We start from the raw sequence: 17,062 nt of genomic DNA, 5'->3' as shown, positions 1-17,062 counted from the left end.
AAGAACAGGGAGTATATTACATGAACAGTGGTAATGTTTGGCTCTTTTGCTGGCCAACTGTGAAAAAGAGAACAAGGACTCAACATATAACACAGATTTTCCTTCCTTTTTTTTTTTGTTTTTGACGTGTTGGTACAAATTATATTTAATTTTGAAATTACATTTCCCTTCATTACATTTGCCTCTTCCTCGGCCTTTTCAAACCCACATACTCTGACCTTCCAGTCATGCAAGACACTGAATAAAAAATTTTTAACCTGACTATATGTGCCATCATCATTGCATTCTGGGATGAACACTTGCTGAAATTCTTTGCGTGCTTGTTCTTGGGTGTACTTCCTCTCAGCCACACATCTGGAAACATCTAGAGAAAGAGAAAAGGTAAGTCAGTTGGATGATGCTATATGAAAAAAAGATAGGTGATCATCCATATTATGAAAAAGACAACCCTGAGATTTGTGCAAAGAGAATAGGAATTTTAATAAGTGAAAATGTACAATCAACTTGCATTATTTTTAGGGGAAAAAAAAAACAATGCAGGACAATATTTTCTGGACAATAATCCATAACAGGGAAATGAAATTGAGAGATGCCTGGACAGAGAAACTTTCTGTTCCAAATGCCACCAAGGAGCAGAAGCCCAAACTGAGTTTTTCCTCTCAATTTAACACAGCAATAGCTGCCACACTGCACACACCACAATATTCTTTCAAGGATGGTGGCAACAACCACTTTCTAGTGCTTCGGGAAAGGCAAAGGAGGCAGCAGGAGCACAGCTGCCTTGTACTTACTGCTTACTGCAGCTAGGCAGCAACTTCAGCTGTGACTACTGATGTCACCACCAGGCTGGTAAAATAAAAAAATATATATACACTGTACAGTGCAGGAACTTATTGGAAAGGTGATTAAATAATCATTTTGGACATGAATGATTCATATTATGCTAAAATTTAATGTGACAGTTTATGATTTAGGCATGGGACATCAAGTCTACCACATGGTCCTTTTTGTCCACCGTGAGGTCTCTTGCACCACCTCCTTTGTTACTTGGTATTGGTCTCCATCCAAACAGCAAACCAGCCAGCTTTAATTCAGTGGAGTTTCTATTGTCTAACAAACTATATTGTCTACTACATATACTTTATGTCAGTTATGCAGCCAAGAGCTTAAAAAAGACACATAACATAAGCTGTTGTACCTTTCACATTACAAATTTTAGCATGTTGCTGATGCAGAATCAGAACTGCAGAATCTGCGTGAGCTAAGTAATTTCAGGAAAAATGAGAATATCAGGCAAGCTTAAGGTAGTATTAATGACTTCAAGATGTGACTGTAACATCTGAATTAGAATGATTTCAAACATGCAAGCAGAGAAATATGCTGCTTCTGATCCCTGTTTGGTTTAAAGACTGTTTGACAGAAAGTGGTTAATCCCATTTTAAGGCTAAAACTTTTCAGCAATTACCTGTGAGACAGTGGTGTTGTGGTGATTCATTAATGCTTGTGCAGTTCTTCCAAAGCATGGGAACAGACTTTCTAGTCCATGCAAGGTGCAAATTAAACAGAATATGGCCAGTGAATCAACAGCACTTGACACAGGTTTGCATTCCTAAGAGTACACAGGTGAGCCAGCTGAATTCCCAGTCCCCCAAGCACCCTCTCTGTGCCAGTATGATCCAGACACACATTCACAGAACCAGCCTGGAAACTCACTGGAATGGCAGAATTCTTTTTACAGGGTAAATCCTTCACTTGTCACTCCCACTGAGCTTTGGATAACTCACTTGGCAACATTAGCATTAAAAAATCCCTTCAAGTCCTAGGCAATCTGGTGTGGAAGTGTAGCATAATGAGGACAGAAACTTGTCCTTTGTATCTGCATTCTGAAAACAAAATTGGGGCCCCTCAATTCTATCCTTCCTATTTCCCTCCTGATCTTGGATTCATGTGCACTAGTTCTGTGTGTTACTTTACTCTTCTCAAAGGAGCACTATGAGAGTTCATGCTGCTCATATGCCCCAAATACAAATAGTTTCACTTCTTTGAAAAACTGTGTTTCAGTCTTAGCATCATTAATTATACTCTGCTGTTTCAGGAGGGATACTTACAGAGATGAAATGATAGCTGGAAGGGACAGAGAAGTTCAAGCATCCAGAAATGTAAGAAAGAAAAAATAATAAGGAATTGAATTAATTTGTACTATGGCACTTTAATAGTTTGGTTTTTTTTTTTCTCCAGGGGAGAAGTATAGTCAATGTACTGTACAGCTCAGGTAAAATCTGTTAATGTGTGCACTGCCAAAGATTTTTTTGGGGAAAAAAAAAAAAGAGTCATTTTAAGCAAGTTTTGGTGTCGTAAGCATTCTTCTAAGCATGGTTTGGTTATACAGTACTTAATAACATGTGGTTTTAATGTAGCTAGTATTTTAACTGAAAATAAATCACTCCTTTGTTGGACCTCTGTCCTCGTTTTTCTAGAATGACATGTGGTTTAAATGTCTAAAAGGAAAAGTGATATAAATTCCATCACATAAGGTCTCTGGTATAGAACCAGCAGAGTTGTAAATCATCTTCAATAGTTGAATTATCATAAAAAAATGCCAAGAAGAGAAGTTCTCCAAAGCTGTCCACCACTTGTTCCTAAACAGCCTGATGCTCTAAAGGTCTCCTATTCATGGATGATCTAATATGCTTTAAAATCAACAGTCACCAAATTTATTGGAATATAAAATTCACATTTGAAGTCTTATTTTGTATTATATAACCATGGAAACATTTTAAACCTGTTGGATATTACTGTGCTTCACTATACACAAAATAAAATCATGAGGAAGATCTCTTATCAGGTTAAGCATCTGAAAGTGCAGAAAGTCAAAATATTATTTCCAGTTCTGTTGACCATTAAATTGTTAATTCAGAGGAGCTAAGCTCCTTCAAATAAAAAAGAGGTCATTGAAGAGAAAAGAAATTATAATATTTTCTATAAATTTGTAAGATTACACCATCTGCCTCTGTGGCCTGGTTGCAATGCCTTAAAAATCTGTTGCAAACCTTCCAGAAATTTTTCCAAAGAAAAAGAATTCAAGACATTTAAGGGCTATACATTTATGCAAAATAACAGCTGAAAAAGGATGAAAAAATATATTTCCTGACATGACAGATGAAAGGCTGAAACATGAGCTCACATCAAAATATCAGACAAGAGATAGTTGTAGGGAAAACTTGCAGCTCCTAACATGCATAAATAAGTGAGAGGTGACATCCTAATCCATAGGGAGAAAAACCTTCAACACGACCATTGCCCATGACCATTGAGCACAGGCAATTCTGAGATTCACTGTACAAAGCCTCCTTTGACTGAACCCAGACAATTCTTGTCTACAGACTCCTCTGTGCACCTTGTAGAAGTGCAGGTAATGCTGCACATGAAACTCAAATTAATAGGATGAGTCTAGAATTATGTGGTTTGCCAGAATTTAGTTTACATAAATGAATCAGTCAATAAATAAATACATCTAAGGGGATGGGTAACAGTAAAGTGTCTCACACACAGATTCAACTTTGCTATTTATCTAGGACAGGAATCATTCAGATCTGGATGGACTCTGATTATTTTGAAATTGAGACCAAGAATGAAGGGTGATAGGACTGACCTAGTACCTCTGTGCTGATTAATCAGCCCACAGCTTTTGACTTTTCAGCATTGCCCCTGACAAAAGCAGGCTACAGTCTGACAATGTGAGCAGTGTCCCTCTGGTGACAAACCTGAGAGCAGAAGGGACTCTGTGGCTGCAAAGCTGTGGAAGGATGACAAGCACTGTGTAATGCAGCAAAGCTTTTTTTTTTTTTTTTAATCTGTTTTTGTTTAAATTTTTGGAACTTTCTAGTGGAAAAATAAGGGGCTTGAAACTGTTATAAGTTTCTTATTAGAATTCCCACTATAGTTTATTTCTCTTCCTAACTAAAGTACTGATAAGGAAGCCAGCAGGCTCAAACTGGATTCTTGTATATGACCTGGTGAAAAGGCCATTAGCTTCTAAGACCTGTTAAAGTCTGGCTGAAATGCAGCCTAATTTGCCTATAGTCATACAATGAGAAGAACTAATTTTGCAGATATGCATGTCCAGCTGTAATTTGGAATTGTGTCAATGACTAACTTAGTGAGACTTTATCCTCTCAGCTCCAGGTAAATGGGCTTTTACATCCCACAGCCTTTGTGGGGAATCAGAAAAAAAAAATCTCCTGGCATAGAAATTGAGCATGAGTTTACCTTAAATCAGCTCACTGGGAGTCTGTTAGCTGTCAAACTGGATTGGTACAAGGCTCATTGCATCTTAGCACTGCATGTTGGCCAATGTGTTGATTGTACCTCTGTGACTTAGCACCAGGACGGCAACAGCAACCATAGGTTCAATAAGATGAACACATCTTGAGGTGTACAGCAGAAGATAAAAACGAGTGTATGGGAGTGGACAGAAATGCGCAGGACATATGAGAATACAGAGTTGTAGCTGTTTGGGCAGGTCTTTCTGAATTGCCCTAGTGACAATTCTGACTTCCAGGAGAGACCAGTGACCAGAAAGCACAAACAAAATGAAAAGTCATCTTAACTCAGATCTGAGTTTCTCTGTGCAACAGGGAAAACTTTCACCTATGAAGTGGTGCCACTACATTGCTGCAGGACCTTCCTGAGATAGCACTGAAGTCAACAGGAAATTCTGGAAATAGAGTTAACCTCACAAACAGCACCAGCCTGACTTGGAACTAATCTTGGAACTAATCAGCTTTATTTCCAACAGTACAGCTCCAAAAACACTGAGCTTTAGGGAAAAAACATGCACCAATTTCAACTCTGCTGGCTAATCCTTGAATAATATATCAAACAGAGGGAAGTTTATTACTGCAAAGTAGAAGTTTATCATTATAACAATGACACAAAGTCCTCAAGGGTGTAAACACCATCTCTAAGGTGACATTCAGTACAATTGATTTACAGGCATTTTGGGGCTCTATAGGGAGTTCTAACCCAGATTCTCTCATGGAAAAGTAAACAGCTTGTCAAAGTATAGATAAATCTCTTGCAAAGATTTCAATTTAGTTCATCCAGTATTTTTTGGTTTGCTATGTATCATAGTAGGAATAAAAATACCTTTCTCAGTCCCAATACATGGAGCAAATTTTGCTTGCTTTGCAAGAGATTATTGTGTTTGACACAACCTTGTTATTTATCTATGAAAAAAATACACTTCATCCTTTACTTACTTATTTTATTATAAATGGAATATTCTGTTGAACATATCAGAAACGTTTACTACTTTGTAAAAACTATATATGAAGTGGTTAACTCAATCATTTGACGGTTTCCTTGAGAGCTTCCCACAGAGAGTCAGCTGCTCTTATACTAAAGAGAAATCTTTTCTAAAGTCACATAGATGTGAACAACCAGACCTAGTGTAGACACACATAATCCAAAGACCTTTCACTGCTTCCCTTTGCACCTCTATTTTGCCAGAATACCTGTGTACACTTGTCCTTAAACTTAGAAACATGCAGTGCAACAAACTGTTTCAAGTTAGCTGTTCACCTGAGCATTTACTGAATTGTCCTACAAATCAGAATTTATTTCTGCTTCTGTGCTTCTTTCCCACTGCTGTATCTTTTTGGTAACTGGTAGTGATATGATAAAAGTCAAACAATCTTAATTTGCAGTTAATTAAGCACAAAAATTTTATTTAGAGCATAAGACACCACTTGGTTTATATGGAATAAACCACTCATGAAAATTTCCCATTCTATTTGACCTAGGTCAATGTATATTGTAAAGAGCTGATTGTGTCTAACAGCAAAGCAGATAAAAAGCTGTAGCCTCTAGTGATAGGAAACATGTAGCAAACTACACATGCTGAAAGTATCAGTTTTAAAGATGCAGGGGTATTAGCCTCTTGGGTTGGAAAGGATGTCAGCACAGACATTTAGCCTGACACAACCATAAAATAATGACTTGCTGCTTCGTGACAAGAGCTGGCCAACTCTTTCACTATTTATTTTTATAGTTGCTTTCTGGATTCAAACAAAACAGCAGTGCAATCTTAGCCTAAACTCTCCTCTATTGGCATCTAACAGACAGAGCCAGGCAGTGTGGGGTTTCTTTGTTGTTTTCTTTTTGCTTTTGCTTTTTCTTTTTTCCCCCTACATTTAGCAGCCACACAGCCACTTAGATATCTAAGCTCTAAGATAAAATAAGGAATGCTGTGCTGGATTCCCTCTTGGCACACTATTTCAGTTTGCTAACAGTCACATTTGGAGAGATACAGTCTGATTAGAACTGAATCAAATACTTCAAGAAAAACTAAAGCAACAGCTTTCTGATTTTTTAGATGCCAAAGGCTACACTGGCTTTCTGAGAAGAGCAGAGATTTGATAGCTTGGAGAAGTCTATTTTGCTAATTCTTGCACTGAAATCTGAGAAGGTTTGCAAAGGTTTGTGGTTCTTAGTCTTTGGTGCAGTATTATTGCTTTAGCACTCTCCACTTCTTCTAGGACCTTCATTTTATATGATGTCTGAAACTCAAACTGAAAATACAAGAGCAGAAATGAAAACTCCACAAAAAACCAAGAAAAAGATTACTTTCAAATGAAATTGTTGTATTGCATATTTGATTTTATGTAGACCCATTTACTGTGCATAAAAATGCCCTTACAATGCCTCATTTCTATTCAGTCTGGCTTCAGCAAATTCTGCTTGGAGAAATGTTATCAATAAAACCGATAATTTTAAAAAGAGATAAACTCTATCTCCAGAAAACTGTGGATACTATCCCAGTGTTACTTGTCTTGTCTTCTAAATACCACTAGATACATTTAAAAGAACAAAGAATATTCCACAAAAATATTCCAAACTTTATTCATTTCCATTAAATACTAGAAAGTATAACCAGAAGCCAACTCCACTTATTTTAAGAGATAACATAATTTGTAACTTCTATACGTAGATACTTCTATATATGGATATTTTGTTTCTCACCACTTTTACTACAGTGGCTTGATGTGTAACATAGTGGCACATAATATAAATGAAGACTCAAAACCAAAATGAGGTTGGGGCTGACAAGTATCCGTACCAGGATTGCCAGCATCACAGTCTGGAAACTTGCAGTCATCCTATGGATTAAGCACAGCGTCTACAGTGAGAAAATATGTCTGAAAAAGGAGAAGAGAGCTCCTACCTGAAAGTATTTTAAGACAAAAATCTGCCATATAATCAATCTTCCTCTTGTAAGGTTTATTTTCAATAATACCAAAGTTAGTACCTCTTCTCAATATATTCTTAATATGTTTTTTGAAATAATGAAAAAACTGCATTGTTCTTTTTTTTTCATCATTAAAGATGAGAAGAAAAAAGAAAAGGGAGAGGTGAAAAGGGAGAGCTGAGGACACGCAAAAACTGTCTTGTTTTCAAGGTACAGACTGTCCAAGGTCTCTGCTCAAGTTTATTTTTAAGACTGACACCTTGGTCCAGTCCCACTTTCACTCATTTCAGTTAGAAAAAGAACCATACCTACTCACTTTTTTCTCTCTCCAAATGAAACATCTTGGGAGCGTGTCCCACCTCCCAAACACATCCCACAGGGCTGCCTTCCAGGCAGCAGGTGCAGGGCCAAGCCAAGGTCCCTGCCCACACTCCGAGCTAAGGGACATGCTCAGGCACTGCCAGCGCACGTCAAGCTCACGCCCGCCTGGCTCACAGGCAAACCTGAGCTGGATGGCAGCCTCCATGGGAATCCTGGAAAAGGTGTGCACTCAGAAACCACGTCCAGCTTTTACAACCCAGTTCTCTAGCTAATAGGCAAGAGTAATGTCTCTCAAAATTATGTTTGGATTCATTAATTATGGGACCAAGATTAACTTGTGGTCTCAAAACAAGTACTGCCCAGCAATGCCTTCATTCTCTGCACAAAGGGAAAAAATCCTATTAGCATGTTTATCCAAAGGCAGAAATTTCAATTTATTTAAGCATGCTTTTAATCCATTCACTAACTCATTGTAATCACAGTTTAAATAAGTGACATTTTTCACTATTCCTGAAAGCCCTAATTTAAAGAAACAAATGCTAAGCATTTTCTTCTTTAAGGAAAGCAAATTGTAAAGTACCTGTTTTATGAGGAATTTCACTCATATTTTGATGTGCTTTGGTTCTTTATGTGACTTGTGAGAAAGAAGATACTACCTTTTATTATAACTATAAGAGCTCATAAAAGAACAGCATTTTTAAACAGTGAGGCTCTTTAAGATACCATAAATGAATTAAGCTAAACATGACCTACCTAAGATTTTCAACCAAGAAAGGGAATCTACATTGCTACAGAATAACAATGACACTACTCCATGTGATGGCTCCCCTTGGTGTACTCACAAAGAAGTATATCACTGTTGGGGCCACATCTGCAAATACTGAGTATATATTCAGTGTTACACAGATTAAATTCCAAACCCCTCAGAAATTAAATATCACTGTGTAAAGCTCCTACAGTGCCATTTTTAGAAAGGACCACTCAGAGATTAGGGCAAATCCAGTTTAGCAGCTGCTTTTACACCCAGGTTGCTGTTACCTGTTGATAGTGATGATGCAAGCTAGCAATGGAGATTTTATAGTGATTGGCAATTTGTATCAAAACTCCAGCCATTAGAGAAGTCATATTTTAGTGAAGTACTGGTAGAGAAACCACAAAATCCAAGTGCCCCAGCTGGGATATTTTAAGAACTATCTCTCAGGGTAGAGGTATGCTGGCAAGATACGTATGAATTTGTTTTTTTCATTGATCACAATGCCAGAATACCAAATATTATTACTGAGCCACTTGCTTAATACGTACAGAATATTAGTCTCCAGGGCCCCAATTAAAGGCCAGGTATATTCACTTAAAAACAAACTGAGAAATGAAATTTGTATTCTTGATGCTATTTAGGCATCAAGAATACAAAAAAAGTGTGAAACAGAAAAAGAAAGTAAAAAAAAAAAGCTGAACAGCCTTAAACCTGTAAAAGAAGGCACCTCTGTGCATGCTGCCTGCTGGGAAAAGTCCTTGGCCCATCTTTTCCCTGAGCCACATAGATACAGTCCTCAGCAGAGCACAGCTGGCCAGGGCCCAAAGTGCAACAGGGAGAATTTATCACCTTACCTGCCTGGCACTCATACTGCCTCCTTGCATTGCTTAATTAATTTCTGCAGACATAGTATCTGTTTCTTTCTGAGGCGTTTAAAAGCAATTATATTGTTTTTCCACTTCTTGTATGTTTTGTTCCTTTGGCTATGCTGGGCCAAATTTACTGTGAAGCATATGTGTGTGCATGCAGTTGATCCCCATCACAGGTGATACTTTAACAGTCCTTCCTAACAAACAACACAAGTAGTATTTCTCAGCTGTCAACATACATTTATTTACTAGATTCATAATCTCATTGCACAGTAAATGTCTCTGTCGAGCAAGTGGCAAATCTCCAGAACTTTGGCATTAAGATTTTATTTGGAAAAGTCTCCAAAAAATGTGAATGTTCATCTACAGTGTACACAGATTATTTGAGCTCTCAGAAACTCCAAAAATAGGCTGGAAACTTTATAAGATTTTAACTTCTTATAGCATTTCCAAGCTTAGCAATGGATTCCAGCAAAGGCTGAAAATGGACTTAAAATAAAAAATCATAAAATTAATGCCTTCAGAAAAAAAAAGCTAACAGAACAGTCTGTTTTGATGCTTGTTTTGTTAAAGGTGGGTTGTCTTTCAGAAATGAGAGGAAGGCTCAGGGTTCATTCATTTTCAGGTTTGTATAAACTGTTTTGATCTCTGCTGCAACCATCAGGAACTAGGACAGAAGTACAAGGGAAAAAAATTGTTTAAATGCTGCCATTTTACTGTGAATTTTTAAGATCTAGGATCTAAAAATTATTTCCTTTGCAATGCTAAAGAATTGCCTGGGCTGAGCACTCTTGCTGTGAAGGAAACTTCAATTAGAAAGGGAACCAGCACACACAGAGCAAACTATCCCTTTGTGCTTTTTAGTATTTAAGTGTTCAAAACGAAATAGATGAGAAAAAAGTTGAGAACAGGTGAAAAAGAGAAAAAAGAGTCAATATAAATTTGCCTTTTGAAGGAAAAAAGAAACAGAGAAAGCGGACATCAGTCGGATAGTCATTCAAAATTACTTATGGATGTAAAAAGAAATCACTGTTCTGAATATCTAAACAAGAAATGATGGACTCAAAATTATTCCAAAAGGCTATCAAAATAAACTGTCAGACTTTTTAGATTGCTACTGAATAGACTGAACCAAAGAAAGAGCTAGTCACCATTAAATTAATTAAAATGGTACTTGGAAATATTTTGTTTTTAGAGAAGATTTTTGTGAGGTGAATAATGCCTTTTTTTGGAAGACAGGAGGAGACAGACAAGATAGCCTTTTTTCATCAATGGTGGATGATTATCACAGCACAGATTTAAAGTTGTGAATTCTATACCAGGAATCACCTCTTTTCTTCCTTCAGAACATTCACATGAAAATGTCCATGTTTCTTTCCCTTTTACCTGCCAGCCCAAAACTTATTTCAAAACGCTTTAATGGGAAGTTAGGGTGGGTGTCTGTTTTTTCAGGGGTACAGACAAACACTTCCAAAAAGATTGGTTTTCATTACTACATGGAATTAAAGTAAATTCTGAAACCTTGAAAGTTGCTCTCTAATGAAACATCACTTTTTGGTTAGCCCTACTAAAACAGTCCTCTGCTTTTTGATCAAACATCACCTGCAACAACAAATTTTACCACTCAAAAGCAACTGACTCAAAAGGTCTTAATCAGAGCATTTCTTTGGCTCTATCAGAATGTTTGATATGACTATCAGAACTAGACTTAGCAATGCTAAAACTCAAACAGCAGCTAGGCCAATGAGTCATCTTCTTCTTTAAAACTTGTTTTTACAGATTGAAATATTTCTGATGATCAGAGACATAAGTAGGAATAAAGACACTGGTCACTTCAAAATTTAAAACTGCTTTACTGAATAAGAAATACCATGAAAATGTAAAATTAAAAGAGTACTCGTCTCTTGCTGATACTGACTAAGTGCATTATTGGCAAATATCCGTCAATTCCCAATCAAAGGAAAAAACACTTGATTAAGAGAACGTGATGTGTACCTGCTATCAGAAATATTTAAGGTGCCTAAAGTGTCTAATTCCAATTCTACAATTCTACTGTATGCATTAATAAATAAACAGCAAATGAGTACTTCTTCAAATTGCAGCTATTGACTGCAGAAAAATTTGACAGCATCAATGATGAAACCTTCAGTAAAGCAATTCTCATCTTAACGAAGAAAATTTCTTGCAGACTACTTTTTCAATACAGTATAAAAAAACAATAAAGAAAAACACTCAAAACTAATTTCCATAAAGCTCTAATGTACAAAATGAACAAATATCAAGTGCATAATAATTGTCTCTGTAGTTCGTTCATGAGTGTAACAAAAGCTTTGGCTCAGGTAGCTCCATTATGTTAACCTTGCTCACCACAGTAAATAGATCCATCACGTAGTACAATGGTTTACTATGAAAGGCCTGAAGAATGAGGATACTGTTTCATCCAGGCAGGAGATGAGACAGAATGTCTCTTTGAAGCAGTCTTGATGCTTCAGAGGTTTGCAGGAGCTAATGGAGAGAGATGATGTAGAAAATTGCCTCCTACAGGCTGAATTGGTGTGGTCCCTGGGGTTTTCTTCCTCCCACCCCCTACCTGCACTCCCTGCCACTCTCTTTAGGACAGAGGAAAAAGTAAATCTTTATGACCACGGCTATTCTTACATTTTAGAAAGATCACTGTGTTGGGAATCTCCCTACACTTCTGTAAGGAACTGCATTGTCTAGCACCATGCTGCTCTAAAAGTTAAAAGACTTAACTGCAAACATTTTGTTGGGCTGCATGTCACTGAAATTCTCTAAACAGAGATCAGAAGTAAAGGAGTGGATGATACAGGCAGGAATGGCCTGTGAGGGCTCTATGCATATGCATTTTTTTGGTTTTCACTTTTTCTCACTCAACTCACCCTACCATCACCACCCTTGCCACACTACGTGATTGCAGTTCGGAAATACAAGACTTAAATTGACCATCTCAAACGCAAATACCAAATTGTACTAGACAGGAAACCTTGCAAGATAACTATTGCAAGAGTTTCTCTGAACCTGCCAGTGATATGGTCCTTCTGAACAAGGACCTGGCCATGCAAGTTCCTTAATAGTGACTTGTTGAAAAATAAGAGGGTTTGGGAGTCACAATTTTGATGAAGGCTCAAGATTAATTTATCTTTAGATAGAATATTGTTATAGAAATAACAGATTTCAACCCACTTGCTTTTAGAAAACTCTTCAGGCCCAGCAGTCCTGGTTTTCAATTCACAGATATTTCAAACACTATTTTACGGTCTATTATTTTTCATTATGCAAGGAAAACTGATTTTCTTACCTTTGCAGTTGCCTCGGTAGGCTATTTCCAGCTGAGGGTCTTTGCATTTTGCTCGTTGAAACTCACACCGGGACAGAAAAGTTCTTCCATCAGATGCACAGAGTGATTTCTGAGGGGAACCTGCACAGTCCAGGCTGCATTCTCTGTCTTTGTCTTGGTCCACTCTCAAAAACTAGGAAAAAACAGAAATTAATGCTGTAGGAATACTATTCCCATGTGAAAACTGCTCTGTGGTCCCCTTCCCCATCAAAGACATACAAATCACCCAAAACTCAAAAGAAAGTTCTGCCTTTTTGGGTATTCAGATTCTAGCTGATTCATTATATCTGGGGTTTTTCCACTGCTGCTGTGAAATGGCAGTGACTGCAACATCCCCAAAACATACACTAAATCCAGTATCACAATTAGGGAGTCTCTGAATCTCTTTCAACCATTATGAACCTCAAAACAGTAACTTGGAGTTTTTGGAGTGAAAATGGTGATTGCAGAAGCATTCTTCACAACAAAAATGAGACAGGAATGGAAGCTTGTCTGTTTTATTAGATATGTATTCATTATTCCACAATGACAAGCTGAAAAGTCTGTTCTAAGACCCAAGTAGGATTTTTAACATAAATATTCTCATTGTGGATTTCAATGCACCTCTTTCTAGTTTTAACACAAAGTACACTGAACCTGACCTAAATGTTCATCCCTCCAATGCCAAGACAGGAAGGCTGATGAGTTTGGCATCATCCTTGGCACTATGAAAAGAAGGAGTTTCTCACCCTGAAACATGCTGCCAAAAATAAAACCCTAATCAGATCTGATGATGCTACATGCCAGCCAAAAACAAAGACAGATAAAAACAAAGGTATTACTTTATCTTCTGAGCTCTTTAAAAGCTGGAACTAGGGAGAAGGTATACACAGTAAGTGCTCAGATGAATTTCTCTCTTTCTTTCTTCTTCTGAACAAGCACAGAATTAAGCAAGGCATACAGCTACCAGGAGGTAATCATTGTCCTAAGCATCATGAGATGCCCAAGAAAAGATCTGCATCCAGCTAAAGTCCTGTTTTCATTGGTACTACTTCATCATTATAAACATCAGGTAGAGAAAATTTTGAACTTCAAATGAGAAACTGAAATTATGAGGAGGAAAATTTCAAGGGAAAAAAAAAAGAAAGCACTGAGAGTACTATCTGGGATTAAAAATTAAAAGAAAATTTGCTATGTACAGTTCCCCTGCACTTTATTACACATAAGAAATATATAAAGAGAGTTATAAATCTCCATAATCTTCCACTTAAAACTGTGGTCTATTTCTATTTCCTATCATTTAATGTGAGGAAATACAGATGTCTTTCTGGAGAGTCTGCATGAAAATGGAGAGATTATCTCAAAGGTATCACTTTAAAATAATAGTCATATGGTTGGACTCTTACCAGAATTTTTATATTTTAGTGGCATACTAAGATAAAAAGGAAAGCTTCCTTTTCCCAACATTTTTGAGCAATTTTTCACTTTCAGGAATAATTAACTTCAGAAGCAAATTACTCACAAATTACACACAAACCCCAAATCTTTCTCCAAGGAATCTAGCCACAGAGTTCCAGAAGTGGAGGACACATGTTCCTTGCTCCCCATGTCAGGGTTATTTTGCAGCTCTTTGCTGACAGAAATTAATAATTATGTGAGCTGAGTGGGAAGGGAGAAAAACTGAAGCAATCTCCCTTTACCTGCACAATGAGTAATACTGAAGACAGGCATCCATGGCTCTGAACAACCCCCAAACCATGTTGGTCTCCAGGGCTTGCCTGGGTGCTCTGATGAGCTTCACTGTAGGAGCCCTGTGAGGTTGTCCTAGCTTCCCTTACTTGCCTGGGAGGCATCTGCCTGACTCTTGAGATTAGGCCTACCTAGGACTGTGAAAAGTATTTCTCAATGAAGAATGGACTCCATGGGGCCCCTGGCAAACAAAAATGGATCCAGTCCTCTGCTTTGCCTCCAACTTCCCCTGTGGATTTGGTGATGGCAAGCCAGGTGATCTCCCTCTTTCTATTTTGCAAAGTAAGGAATACAGCCTCTCAGTGCATAGAAGACTAGCCCTCTGTAATGGCTAGGCACTTTGCCACCCTTAACTTATCCTCAGCAACATCCCCATTGAGCAGAGAACTGGTTTTTCAAAAGCACAGGAAGGCTTTGTGACTCACAGCAAATCATGCAGCAGATCAGGGGACTGAATCCAGGCACCAAAAGAAAAGCAGGAGTCTAGCCCCTGTACCATTTCTTCCCCAGAGTTTCCTCATTTGTTCTGTTTTGAACTGTTGTAGGAGTTGGGTATGCCTGACAGTAACACTGTGGACAGAAAATCCCCTTAAATTGTCTGAGGAACAAAATCCACTCCCTTGAGAGCATGATAGTTCACAGATAAAGCTGTGTTTTAAAGGGCATTTATCCAAAGAGTTTTATTTAAGTATTTTATTATTTCAAAGCCTTAGAGGAGATTAGGGCAAATTAAGGGCTCAAGGATATTTAAGCAACCTGGAAAAGCAGAGGATGAAGACAAAACCACTTGAATGGCTTATTGGTTAGCCAAACCTCACTGGAGAATTTGGGTTGTACATTTAAACAATTTCCACCAACCTAGTGTAACTGAGGGATTTAAGAGCAGAGAGGACAAAAAGGCAAGCAATTTTAAGGAAAGATAGCATGAAAGAGAGACTAGCAAATGTACTTAGAAAAAAAACACACAGAAAGTTTGTGATTGACATTTGGAAAACACTTCATTGTCATCTTTACTACAGCAGTATAAGATGGTACAAATCAAAATCAGTATTGCTTACTCACATAGCCAAAGGAATTGATGAACACATCAAAAACTAATGCTGAAACAAGAAAGGGCTATGGAATTTCTCATAAGAAAAGAAAAACAAGCAGTCAGTGACAGAAAAGCTGGGATCACACTGGTTCAATTCTTAGAGCTCTACTTTCCTGTGAAAATAGTACTTTTGATTAAAATAGGACAGTTTAGAAAGAGAGAAAAATGGTTCAATACAGACCAGAAAGTGACTCACTCGCAGTACTGATTCATCTATTTCTGCCTTTGAATTCATTTAACAAATGTGTTGTTGTACAAACACGTGATTCACTGAAAGACAAGCTTAAAGCAGCATTTCTGTTGAATGTTGTTAATGACTGAAATTAGGCCAACAACAGTCAACCAACTTGAGATGGAATTGTTTTGAACAACCAGCATAAAGAGGACAATTATGGTTAAACACTATTAAAAAGCAAAAAAATTTAAACTGAGAGGTTAAAATGTCTTGCCCTAATGTCACAGAAACCAGCCTAGTCATGTTTCAAAAAATTGGTTTAAACTAAAAATTATTCCACAGATTCCAGACTCAGCTGGAATCGCTGTAACTTCTCCTTTACATTTCAGCATCATTCATTTCAGCCTTTCCAAAGCACTATATTTGACAAGACACAGCTTCCAATGGACTTAATACTCTCTACTAGGCACTGATTTAAATTCTCATGTAGTATTTCTGAGAAGAAAGAATTATAATGGGGCTATAGCAGAAAAATGTTTGATTTTAGGTTTACCTCATGAATAAAAGCTAATCACTAAAGTCACTAGATCCACCCAGTTGACAGGTATAACCATTCCTGAAATATTATTTACTGTCATATATTTCTGGCATTATGGAATTCCAGTGTTTTCCTTCATTGTCTCACACTTCAAAGAATCTTAATACTGGATGAAATGTATCACTGATGGTCCCAGTGATGTTTCATCTCTCTGTTACTTAGTCAGTTCAGAGTATGAAGCAGTAGACACATGAAACCTTGCTTAAAAACTGGAGGAAAACATTTCTACTCTGGTTTTTGCTGTTTTCTGCTCTGATTTATCTTTCACCTTTGTTTTTGTCACTGGTGCCACATCTAGGCTTTGGACAGTCAGGATGCTTATTTCTCCAACCACAAGCAATGTGTTGCAGCCAACGAGAACGTTTTTCCAGTATCTTAAGAGTAGGAAATTGATGGTTTCCTTACTGTGCTATTAAACTATTTATTAAAATAGTATGTGTATAACCTTGCTCACTGTTATGGTGCAACACATAATCTTTACCTTATACTGTTCACTCTTATGAAGGGATTCAGTGTCATTCCTCTGGTCTACATCCTGCAGCTACATCATTGCAAGGGCAGAAAAGGTCTTCACATAAAACTGAGTCACATGCACACCTTCGCCTTTCTGGTGCACAGATCTGTGACCCCACCCACCCTCTAAAGTTCAGAGAAACACTCCTTGCTTCTAAGCAAATGACAGAGTATAAGGTGAGAAAAATGGTGCTTGGCTAGAGAGCCAACAACTGGATACACCTGCAAGCTGAACTGCCAGCCCAAGAAAGCAGAAGAGTCAAGAGCAGTGTTACAGACTGGCCATGGGGAGCACCAGCAGCTCTCTGTATTGGAAGAAAAGCTGACAACAGATACACTTAGGCTGAGGTGTAAAGATTAATTATTGAATCTGGCTCAAAGCCTCTTAAACAGTAATGGAAAAT

General features: G+C 37.6%; 1 protein-coding gene across 4 annotated transcripts in view; it reads right to left on the bottom strand.

Annotated features, from left to right (window-relative positions):
- The window catches only part of SMOC2 (SPARC related modular calcium binding 2), a 139,520-nt gene that overhangs the window by 81,962 nt on the left and 40,496 nt on the right, over positions 1-17,062 (bottom strand). For all 4 annotated transcript variants that reach the window (XM_036381108.2, XM_036381110.2, XM_036381112.2 and 1 more), the window contains exons 2-3: positions 12,513-12,684; positions 258-364 (exon numbers count right to left, since the gene is read on the bottom strand). In XM_036381108.2, coding sequence (XP_036237001.1) covers positions 258-364; positions 12,513-12,684 — 279 coding nt within the window. The remainder of the gene's footprint in view (positions 1-257; positions 365-12,512; positions 12,685-17,062) is intronic.

This window comes from Molothrus ater, chromosome 3, assembly GCF_012460135.2.
Source record: "Molothrus ater isolate BHLD 08-10-18 breed brown headed cowbird chromosome 3, BPBGC_Mater_1.1, whole genome shotgun sequence".
Taxonomy (NCBI): Eukaryota; Metazoa; Chordata; class Aves; order Passeriformes; family Icteridae; genus Molothrus; species Molothrus ater.
This window is presented reverse-complemented; position numbering and strand designations above follow the sequence as displayed.